Source organism: Orbicella franksi, chromosome 7, assembly GCF_964199315.1.
Source record: "Orbicella franksi chromosome 7, jaOrbFran1.1, whole genome shotgun sequence".
Classification (NCBI taxonomy): domain Eukaryota; kingdom Metazoa; phylum Cnidaria; class Anthozoa; order Scleractinia; family Merulinidae; genus Orbicella; species Orbicella franksi.
This window is the reverse complement of record NC_138151.1, coordinates 22600834-22613029: the sequence shown is the minus strand read 5'-3', so window position 1 is coordinate 22613029 and position 12196 is coordinate 22600834. Positions and strand designations below refer to the sequence as shown.

General features: G+C 36.4%; 1 protein-coding gene across 4 annotated transcripts in view; it reads left to right on the top strand.

The window, feature by feature from the left end:
- LOC145492243 (hemicentin-1-like) overlaps nt 1-12196 on the top strand; it is a 49603-nt gene that overhangs the window by 5680 nt on the left and 31727 nt on the right. For all 4 annotated transcript variants that reach the window (XM_081471610.1, XM_081471609.1, XM_081471607.1 and 1 more), the window contains exons 2-8: nt 791-1036; nt 3265-3519; nt 4970-5224; nt 6471-6728; nt 8665-8931; nt 9818-10072; nt 11179-11427. In XM_081471610.1, the coding sequence (XP_081327736.1) occupies nt 856-1036; nt 3265-3519; nt 4970-5224; nt 6471-6728; nt 8665-8931; nt 9818-10072; nt 11179-11427 (1720 nt within the window). In that variant the 5' untranslated portion in view covers nt 791-855. The remainder of the gene's footprint in view (nt 1-790; nt 1037-3264; nt 3520-4969; nt 5225-6470; nt 6729-8664; nt 8932-9817; nt 10073-11178; nt 11428-12196) is intronic.

The window sequence follows — 12196 nt, the reverse complement described above, 5'->3', positions numbered from 1 at the left end:
TAATTTATGCTAAAGCGAAAGCCTGGGTTTTGTTGACAACTCTGGTAGTCATTTTATCGGCCATGGCTTTATTAGTCATTGTTAAAACTACAGCTTGGACTCCTTCCTCGTTAAGGCTGGACACTTAGCTTTTCATTAGGGAAATGAAAGGAAAAATAACAAGACAAACTGTCTCAACAAGTTCTCTTTCACCATGTTTAAAAAAGTCCAACACCAACGGCGCAGTGTGGATTGTTAGGGTCCAGTCGGTGAAATCATCAACACGTCTTGACAACTAATGTATCCTTCAAGTACTCCGTGTTGATTCAGTCCAATTTCTTTGAAACCAAGCTTATTAAAACCGAGGTTTTAATATAGCTTTTTGAACATTCATTTCGATCGCTTCGCAAGGATCATGTTTTGCGTAAAATGACGTCAGGCAGTTTCACTCTTTCAACTGGAGATCAGTGCAGTCACACCCCAGCACACCACCAACCAGAAAACTGGTCGGTAAAAAATGGTGCACTGCAGGCCAGAACACTGGAAACAGACTTTGAGAAAGTCTAGTATGAAAGATAAATTTGATTCTCTGTTATTGCGAAGAACAGAAATCAATGAACTACATCATTACATTAAATTATGTCAAGTTACCATGGTCATCATTTTTTAGCTTCTCCTTTCAGTCATTTCATAATAACAATAACCATTTCTATTATAATTATAAGTACATGCACATGTGATTAGAAAATACAGTACTTGAACCCTTGAAACGTTACTTATAGCATGTTACCTGTTGTTTTAAACTTTGTAGTTCCAGCAAGTTTTATCAGCAGACCAACTAACCAGACAATCAATGAAACAGAGACAGTGACGTTCATGTGTGATGCATCTGGTAACCCAACCCCTAACATTACATGGTTCAGAGGTGGACAAACTGTGGCCACAGGCAGAACACTTAGCTTTCCAGTCTTCAGGAATCAGTCAGGATACTACTTGTGTGTTGCCGACAATGACTTGAATGTGACTCCGAATGCCAGTGCTTATCTTGAAGTGCATTGTAAGTTTAAATCAGTCAGTGAATACTTATTCTCATGTACAAGGTTGTGCAGATATGATTTCATAATTTATTTTATTATATGGCCGTGTCTCACAAGGACTGGGAACTACCGAATTCATGAATTTGATTAGCTGAAATCGCCATTGACCGCGGTCTAGATTTTCCCATCTAGACCGGCATCTAGATCGGTTTCATTTTGCGTTGACAATGTAGCAAACTAAAGTACAAAAATGTTCACCAAATGTTCTTTTATTTTCTTCTCAATCATTTATGGAAGTGCCAAAAAGCCTGATGACAAAAAAAAAGTAAAGAGGATGAGCAAATTTCGGCAGGTTTAAGTTAAGCTCATCGCCGTTCGCAAGCAAAATGTCAGCAAACCATCAGTTATGTTAAAAGAATTAAAGTTTTCTTCTTTGCCATATGATAAACATCTTATTAACCAAGCTAAGTCGGTCTGTATGGGAGAACCTTGACCTCGGTCGCATGTACAGACCTCACTGCGTTCGGTCTGTACTCACGACCTCAGTCAAGATTCTCCCATACAGACCTCCAGCTTGGTTAATAAGAGCTAATTATTACCCTGTTTAGAAAAGACCTGGTACGAAATGGAGGTGTAACAGCTTTCATAAAGTTGAAATTTATGCTGTTGGTCATCTCAGTGTAGCAGCTGTTATTGTTTTGGGGATAGGGGCCTTGGTTCTGCTGGACATTACACTCCAGTAAATCATTCTCTTAATGGATATCACACCATTCAATTGAGATTGCGTGATCTGCTACCCAACCAGTAGTGTTTCAGTTACTCTAGATGGAAAACACTTATTAAAGTTTGGAAGAACTGTAAAGAGCAGTGGCAACAGTTGCCAGTTTCCACTGCATTTCTTGTTCTCCCAAACATCCACTCATGTTTCTATACATGTATCTTGAAAGAAACATGGAAAGTGTTCTCTGTTTCCTGTAATTAATTTCAGTCAACAGAACTTGTCTTGGTTCTATTTCAGTAGAGAAACAGACACTTTTTGGGCAAGGGGGCGGGGAGGGGGGGGGGGGGGAGAAGATCTCTTGTAAATAGACACTTATTCACGTGCTAAGCTCCATATAGATGTGCAGTACATGCCCAAACTACAGTTTTTTACTTTCCTAAAGCGGACACCTTAAATTTGGATCCCAAGGTTGTCCACTTATAGAAGATCTTCCTGTAATACTGTGAGACAATGGCCAGAAATTGGTGCTACTCTGCATCTTGATGTACAATAATAGGAGATAATTAATTATTTTCTTATTATCCACATCATTGTACTGTGAAGTCAACATTTTAATTTTGTGTGATGCATGAATGTTTTTGTTAATATTATCTGAGCATCATTTTGAGGCATGAAATATCTAGGGTCCTAAAGAAACATTAACTGTTATAATTTAATGTTGGCTGATATGTTAGTAGAGTGTTAGTTGACATCTTTACAAGTTACATGATCTCTACTGTAGTTCAAATCAGTTTTGGCAATTTATCTCCGAAGATTAAAAAGTAATTTACCGTAAAAAAAAAAACACACTGGTAACTTTTCATTCAGGGATATTCTTGCCGAAATGGAGAATAAAAAGGAGTGTAAACATAATTATTTAAGCTTAAATAATTTACCGCAGTTAAAAATCGTACTTACCAAACGGGCTAGTAAGCGATGATTTGTACTTGCCTGACTCTTTTAATTACCAACACTGCACCTCCCCCCACTTTGTACATGAGTAATGAGACAACAAAGGATGTACAGTTTTTGTTGTGTTGTATTAGATTTGTACATTGTTTCAGTTTGTAAACATGTGAAGTTTGGAAAAAATTGCAATTACTAACAGTGCCACGATGAAAAATTATTAGGATTGACTATTTATGTTTATAAACAGCTTATGTTGTTGTTTATGTGCAGATGATGTGTTAAAAAAATATCAGGTCAGGCCAGGATCTGGTAAAAACTAATTAAGCGCCCCCCTCAAATAAGTGCCTCCAGTCTTCTCCTAAATTTGAAATAAGTGCCCCAGCCACTAATTTGAGGATTTACGGTATCATCATTTGCATTTGTCTCTTATACTTTTTTCTATCATCCAAGGACCATAGAGGGGGTGGGGCAATGTCTAACTAGATCCAGCTGGAGTTGTTCAAACAGTGTATAGTGTACAGTTTTGCAGATGAAATTTTACTGTTCTAATCTGCTTGTAATGGTTGATTCTATTTTCAGATCCTTCTGAAATTGATAGCACTCCATCTGATAAGACTGTCATTGAGGGTAGCAATGCCTCTTTTCACTGTAATGCAACTGGTAAACCAGAACCAATTGTCAGCTGGATAAAACATGGCAGCCTAACATTGCTGCACCAGGGAGAGAGATTCGGTATAAACAACATCTCACAACAACAAGATGGGAACTACAAATGTTCTGCGTGGAATAATGTGGGGCAACCAGCTATTGCTAATTTCAGTATTACTGTACACTGTAAGTACAGTTTGTCTTGATTACACAAGAATGATTAATAATTTATTTTAGCTCATTCATATGAATGGTGGATGTGTTGCAATAGAAAGCAGAAAGTAGACAAAAAGCTGTGAGCTACTGTACATTGTAAATGCCCATGGTAAGTCTAAACACACAGGGTAAGGGTGGAGGTCTATGTGGGTCTCGCACATGTGCCACTATGTTTTCTTGTGTACCAAAAATACGGTCTACGTAATTATAAGTAGATTTTAAACACAACTACAAAATTAGGTACATTTTAATTAGGGTTACTGTACCATTTAAATTCTGTACAATAAAAAATAGAGGCTATGTAAATTCAAAAAGTAAAACAGGTTGTTTTCATTTTTTTTACAATGTTTTTTGAGGTCTGTTATGTTTTTTTTCCTGTCACTTCTCTAGACAGTAACTCTAATATCTGTATTTCTTGTAACTGTTTTGTATGAGCACAATGCATTCTGTAGGTGAAAGTTTACAGTTTAATTTCAGTACAACTATCAACTTATTGTGACACCAAAAGTGTACCCTTGATTTTTATAATTATATACCACCTTTCCTTGGGGTGTACATGGAAAAAAACAATTAGTTCCTAATAGTACTTGTCAGTACTAATATACACTTCATTACTGGTCCCAAGGGAAACAGTTAGTTACCATGAACAAACATCAAGATTCAAGGGAAAACAAAACTATTTCCTAAGGGGCCAGTAATAAAGTGTTTTGTTAATGTAGCTGAAGTTTAGTGCTAAGTGATAAGGGAAGAAGTCAAAGTAATCTCTGATTAGTGGGAGAATGGACGACAATTGCTTAATTGCTGCATGATGGGTGACATTTAGATTAAATCATAGACCCTTTGCATAAATGGCGCCTACATTGAAATAACAATACTTTTAAATCCTCAGCCTCACATTCATGTAAAAAAATCCTTTGTCTTGAAACATGAGTACGAGGCTAAGGATGTGTAAACTATTGTCATTCAAATTTAGCTGCCGTTTATGCAAAGGATCTATTGCCATGTGATCATAAATCAACCCTTAAGAGTGGGTGTTAGATTTACAGTGTACCTAAACTCCAGCTGCAATGTACTATATATATATATAGCAATTACCAGTTAGCATCATGATGTATGGCAAGGTACAGTCGTGAGGTAAATCCGAGCATTCTGATTGGTTATTTCTTGGTTGCAATTTTGCTGTACAGATTGCTTCCAAGAAAACAGTCGTAAGCCGTGTATATTTTTTTAGAAAGTTGGTGAGTGCTATATAATATACTACTTACTAACCTACCTTGCTCAAGCTGTACTGGAAAATATTGGCCCTCGGTTATTTTTGTGAGGACCTTGCTGTGCCCAGTCTGTACTGCCGTAACTTCAGGCCAATATTCCCCAGTAGGGCCCTCGTGTTAAGTTAGTAAGAGTTTGATTATTTTTGCAGTTGAGCCTGAGGTGTCAACACAGGAGTGTCCAAGTCCAGTAACTGAAGCAAGTAATGTGACTCTTCATTGTAATGCTTCTGGTAATCCTCCTCCAAGCATCACATGGATATGGCAACACACTGGGGATGTTCTCACTCGCAGAGAACAGCTTATTCTTACAACTGTTAATCGTAGTCAAGCTGGCAGTTATCAGTGCCTTGCATCAAATGGCATTGGTAACAATTCCACCAGAACATGTAATCTGGATGTGCTTTGTAAGTAACATGTTTATTTTAAATAACTGTAAAGAGTGTTTTGCAATTTTGTTTACAAGTACCATTACATGACTGGTGTAGTTTTTCTAACAATAAGTCAAAACGATTTCAAACTAGACAACAACAGCAACAGCAACAGCAACCACATTGACATAGCACTTTATTTCTCAAAGATTACATGAAGATATGTTGGCCAGAATTTATAAATATTAAAGTTAGAGTATGGCTCAAGTAAACTGTTAGGTTTTCTAGTTGGCCTCCACATTTACAATAAAATTAGTTGCTTTATCAGCACAGGTGAGGAACCAGAAAGGAGCGGAGAAAGATAATAGTAATAAGAGACATAATAAACTACAAATGAACAAAACAAATTACAATTACACTGAAATATAGTAAGTTGAAAAAGTAAGGTAAAACAGACACACTTTAGGAGAGGGTGAGTTTAAACAGAGCAAGTGATAAGGCTTTAGATTGATTTTCTTTGTCTTGAGATAATCGAATGGTAATAAATTTGGAACAAAGGGAAGTACAAGACCATGTTGTGTAAAAGTCACAGCCTAAAATTCATTTTTAAACAACAGCAACTATATTGTCCTATTTTGTTTGGTAATTAGTGTTGCGTGAAGGTACGGCATTTTGAAACTGATGTCATATAGAAAGTACATGAATTACATGTAATAAAAGCAAATAAAACCCATTAAAATATTTAATCGTACTGTGGAGACTAATGCAAATTTCTGGCTAACCACTGGAACATTTTTCAGCTAAAAATGGTAATGGTAATGGTAATTTTAGGCTGTGACTTTTACACAACATGGTCTTGTACTTCCCTTTGTTCCAAATTTATTACCATTTGATTATCTCAAGACAAAGAAAATCAATCTAAAGCCTTATCATTTGCTCTGTTTAAACTCACCCTGTCCTAAAGTGTGGCTTTCATATGTAGTATTATACCTGAAGGTAATAATTATCATTGTACATCATTGTACCTGTAAGCTTCAACATACTGTTGTGTCATAAGTTGTTTTTACAGGTCTCTGTTTTGGTTTGCTCAACCAACTAAGGATTTTGTCACACATTGAAACAGATTATTATGAATACAGTGTATGTCCTCAAAAGAACAAATTATGGCCGTAAATATGTTTGATTTCTTATCTATTTGTTAGTTTTATTAATAAATGTTATAATTGATCATCTCTTTGAATTATTAATTAAAATAAATTATTTTCAATTGTTTTTGTGGCAGACCTGCCCACTGGGACAAGTATGTCAGCTGATCCTGTTAATACCACTTTGCTGCGTGAGAGTAATTTGGTGCTAAACTGCAGTACAGATGCCAACCCTGATGCTCATGTGTATCACTACTTCTTTAATAGCAACCTTATTGGTAACAGCAGTTCAGGTGTGTTTAACACCACTGTAATGGCAGATGGAGTGTACACTTGTGTTCCTGTAAATACAGTTGGTATACAAAGCAATTCTACTGTCCACGTCACTGCTGTTGGTAAGTTGTACATTTGTATAAATTTATGTTTTACAGGTTAGTTGTTATCTAAGTCTAAAAGCGGAGCTCCTGATTGTAATAATTAACCATAAAGGAAAAAGAGGATATTTTTTTCTTGGGTCAGAAACTCAAAAGCTCAATTAAGAGCATGTGATTGTTCAGTGTGTGGTTTCACTATTTTTCAAGTTAAATTTTAACAAACTATACCCAATTAGAAATTATGTATGCAATATATCAGGGACTTTCCAAAGACGATTGTGCAAGGAACATGTCAGAACAAAAGTCAACAATGCAGCAGGGGTTAATTTTGCCATTGCACGTACTCCCTCCTTCTCTCCCAGAGTATTAAACTAACTTGACTGTGCAATCCAATTGATGACCAGTACCTGGTCAGTGGTTAACTTCAAAAGCACCTGCGACCTAAATGAGCTTTAAACTTGAGCCCACGATATAGTCACATGATACTGGTCAGCAAATACTTTGTTTTGACACCTGTCAATTAACCATAACATGAATGTCCAAGAGCAAATATGTACCTATGGTAATAATGCTACTATCTTATTTTTTCAAGGTTTTAAGGGCCCATTAACCGATTTATGTGCGTGCTCGCGCGTGTTGCTAAGGAGGTGAAATTTCACTTCTGGTTACTTACGTCAGCCTGAGTGCAGAAAATAAAAATAACTTGATAACTTCCAAATTCGCTCACATTTGAGATATTTTCCTTTGTGTTTCACAAAATGCAAAGTAAAAAAATCACAAGCAAAGACAAAATAAGAGAAAGACAGAAAAACAAGAGCAATAGAAAGAAAAAAACCAGCTCCTTGTGGCTTTGTTTGATCTTACCGAAGTGTGCTGGTAATGTAAATTGCGCACGCGCTGATAGGGTAACTTCCAATATATATCGGGCGCACTTCGGGTTTCTTTAAATACTAAAGGAAACGTGGTTTTTCCTTAAATCCAGCCTTTTTTGACGGATTTCGATTAAAGGCAACATTGGAAACAGCTATGCATTCCTTTTTCAAAATCATGCTTTTTTCAGAAAATTACGAACTTTTTAATATTTTGAAATTCTCTCAAAATCTGACCTTTTAGAAATGAAACAAAATCTATGCATAGCATAATGAGGATTTAAATTAAAATATTAAATCAATGAAAACAATTCCGATAAAGTAATTTGCCTGAGAGCCTTTGGGTTTTTTCAGTATTAGTCACATGACCATGGGCGTGGCCTGATGACATCATCACTAGTGTTGCTGATCATGAAAAAGTTAAAACACATGAAATAACTCTGAAGTAACTAAAAATAACGAGGTTATATGAGAATAAATTTTCCCTAGCAACGGCTCGAAAAGATCGGTTAATGGGCCCTTAAGCTTGCTAAGTTGCAACCAAAATTTTTAGATTGATGGGTTGCCAAATTTTCTAAGGTTTGGGGCTCTGCTCACACACCTTCAGCGTGAAGGAGTTCTGCTATAGATTAACTTTACTTATGCAACAATCAAGGCATCCAAGTTAGCAACATGTACTTATAAAATTATTATTGAGTTTTGTAATATAAACTAACGTTAGTAAGGATTGTCTCAATTGATTAGTGTCTGAACGTCACCATTTGCTGCATTCAGTTGTCAGTTGTTAATAACTGAGTTTTGTTATTAAACTCATTACCATAGGTTAGCTCCAGATCAGGTTTGACATCGCCAGGGGTATACACAGCATGCAGAATCCAAATCAGTTTTGCGTTTGCGTTAGTGCAAAATTTTATTTGTAAGGGGCTTGAGTAATTGAAAATGAACTGTACTTTCATCGTAGCAGTAATGAGTCAACATTATTTTTTAGTTTATGAAATCACATGTACACCTGTACATGTACCAGTGCTGTAGATATTCCTGTTTTAGTTTACTGTTATATTAACGGTGTAATTGTTCTCCATTTTCAGATGCACCTTCAGTAGATATTTATACTACAGCTACAAATGTTGTAGAAGGAAACAACATCACATTTTTATGCAATGCATCCGGTAAACCTCAACCAACCATAACATGGGCTAAGCTTGGTACCTCTGAGGTGCTCTCTAATACATCATCACTCACCATTGTGAATGTAAGCAGACCTGGGACTCCTAATAACATGATCCAGTATCAGTGTACAGCCAGTAATGGAGTGGAAACACCTGCTACAGAGACAGTTGATGTCACTGTTCACTGTGAGTAGAAGGTGTTAAACGTATTCTGTTAATAGGCATATAGAAAGAGGAAAATGCATGTACATGGCTGCATTGCAATTCCAATAATCTCTCTTTGAGTGTAGAAAAATATTTTACAAGTGAGCACAGTGAACAACTGAAATATTTTTCAACATGAGAAGAGAAACTTTTTATGTCCAAGCTGCCATGTAATGTTCCATTAATTTTATTAATATGTAATTTAATAAATATTTTAATAGTGAATAAAAGAACCAGTGAAATACTGCACCATTTCTTTTTTTCTGCAAAAACGCAATAATTATTTATTATGTACATGTAACCATGGCAATGTTGGTCTTTTCACGCATGAATATGTTATTTTCACTTGTGAAGATAGCTTCAATGTGTAGGATTATATGTATAATTAGTAGTAAGCTTATGTTGACTGTAAGTAAGAATGTAAGCTTTGTTGACCAGAAAGAGTCCATCACATGGTGAGATCAAAGATAAAAAAGAGGTCAAAGCAAGATCAAATTTACAAGATGGACATTTTCCTTCAGATCATTGTGCATTGATCTGTTGGAAGAAATAATATTAGTTCCGCTCCAAAGCAGGATGCTGGCAGCTTTTAAGTTTGGTAAGCCTAAAGGGTTGACCAAATTTGGTAGGGAAAAAAATTAATGGCACACTACACGGAACTGATGACAGATTTTTTTTTGCAAAATAAACAAACATTTGCCTAGTGCACACAGGCCCTTAGCTGCATCTCAGATTCTCATCAGTGGGTCCTTGTTTGAAGGCTTTCTACATAATATATTTAAAGGTGGGGAAAACAGAAAAGTGTCCAACACTGCTACATGTTTTTCCATGCAGCATTGCTAACTATGTTTCTATGACTGTCTTGCAGTTCCCCCTGCGATTGACTCAGCTCCATTGGCTTACGAAGTTATAGAAGGCAATGGAGTCACCCTGTTTTGTAATGCCACTGGTAATCCACAGCCCAACATTACATGGACCAAACAAGGAAACAACAGCAAACTGTCTACATCAGAGACTCTTAATCTGACAAAGCTGATTAGAGAAGATGATGGATCAGTGTACAAATGTACTGTGACAAATGAAGTGGGATCAGCAGAAGCTACTACCACAATTACTGTCTTTTGTAAGTTGTTTTAAGGAACAGCAAAGAAAAGGATGAATTTGACCCAACTATAATAGTTCAACAGGTGTTAGCGACTGTTCATTTTTTATGGAGTGGGGGGAGGGGGGTGGCTGACGGGATTTTATAGATAGTTCAGGGCTGTAATGACCCCCCTCTTCATCAGAATTGTTTTACATGTACTTGAAACCCCAGGGCTCCCCCTTGTAACCCTAAATTTTTGGGATGATCCCCCCTGAAAATGGTAAAGTAAAACTGTAGTATTCTGAACAATTAATACCAGTTTTTTTTCCTAATAGGGGTTTTGGTTCCTGATGCAGGGTACCTAATAAAGTAGAGGGGTCCAGGGGCATGGTTCCCCCAGGAGATTTTCGGCATTCTGGAAGAACTTTAGCACTACTGTGGAAGCAAAAAAAATAACCATACTTATTTTATTTTTCAGCCCGTGCCCTCTTTTAACCCTTACTTTTTGGCTTGCCCCCCCCCCCTCCTCCCCCCTAAATCCCAGTGGCCCTCCAATGCTAACTTTCTGTGCACACGTTTAAGATAAAAGGATCACCAAAAGACTCATCAATTGATTTATTGGCAGATTTAAAAGAGCCATTGTAATAAACACTTTATTGAACTAGCTTGTTTGGTTCTTATTGGAGAATATTAGTCTTGTTCTTTTTTGCACATTTGTGGACAGGCTAGTTTAATTACACATACAATGCGTGTACAATTGATGGTTACCGCCAATTTGAGATGCTTTAGAATTTCAGCTGTAAAAAGAAGTTTTTCAAGATGGCCCTGTTGGTATTTACAAGCTGGTCACTCTACATATGTATGGCCATATTTCTCAATGAGAAAATCTTTACCCACTTCTAGGTTGAGTTTTGGAACTTGCTGTAAATTGTTTTCTGCTGTTTGTGATGTGCACAGTCATTTTTGTTCTAAATCAAGGTTTGTGTACTTAGCATAGTTAGTTGTGATACTTTGTTTTAAGTGTTTTTTTTTTTTTTCACCGCGCTTTTTAAGGTAAAAGTCCTGCTGTTAACTGCTACCGAGTGTGTGAACCAATCAGAAAGCTAGGAATTCAAAAACCAATGTTGATGATTTATTTTTTACAGTCCCACCAAAGTCTGCAATACAAAATTGTCTTAGTCATGTTAGCGAAGGTGAAAGTGTGACGCTATACTGTAATGCAACTGGTAATCCTCCACCCGAAGTAGCCTGGATAAGGTCTGGAGAGGTTCTAGTGAAAGACAGTGTTCATGTTATATCAGCTATCAACAGAAGTCTGTCAGGAATATTCAAGTGTATGGCATGGAATGGGATTGGCAACAATTATACTGCCAATTGTACTGTTGATGTTCACTGTAAGTAAATTTCACATGTCCATTTTGAATTTACCATTGTTGAGTGTGCGTTTCTTTGCAGTTGGATTACAGATCCAAAATTTATAGTAATGCTCCTTGTGCATTGTGCATTAAGTTTCATGATTCTTTAATTTCTTTGGGTAAGGATTGGAAAATGTGGGTTTGCTCAGTGGTCTTCCTTTTTTGCCTGATTATCGGGCAACATATTCTCTCCAAATTTTAGCGAAAAACATTAAAAACTTGCCAGAAATGAACTCAAAATGTGTGCTTCACTCACTGAAATTTTTGTTTCAAGACATGAAGGAAAATATACTTTAGGGCGTTCTTCCGGTGTAATGAGATAATTACACAAACCATGTGAAAATAACGATACCTTGATCGATAAAGTGAAGGCTCATTTTACTATAAAAATAGAGCTCTTTTCAATTACAAAACATGCTCAAATGTTGGATTACTTGTGTGGTTTGTTTTTGACACGCAGTTAGACTTTGAGAGTTGATAAAACATGCATTCTCTTCACTAAAATAGTCATAACTTTTGAAAGAAATAAAAACTAAAAATTATCTGAAACCATGTTTTTGCCTGATTATCGGGCAACATTCTCTCCAAATTTAAGTGAAAAATGTTAAAAACTACCCGGAAATGAATGCTAAAGGTGTGCTTCACTCACTGAAATATTTCTTTCGAGATACAAAGGAAAATATACTTTTGGGCATTCTTCTGGTGTAATGAGATAATTACACAAAACATTTGAAAATAACGACACCTT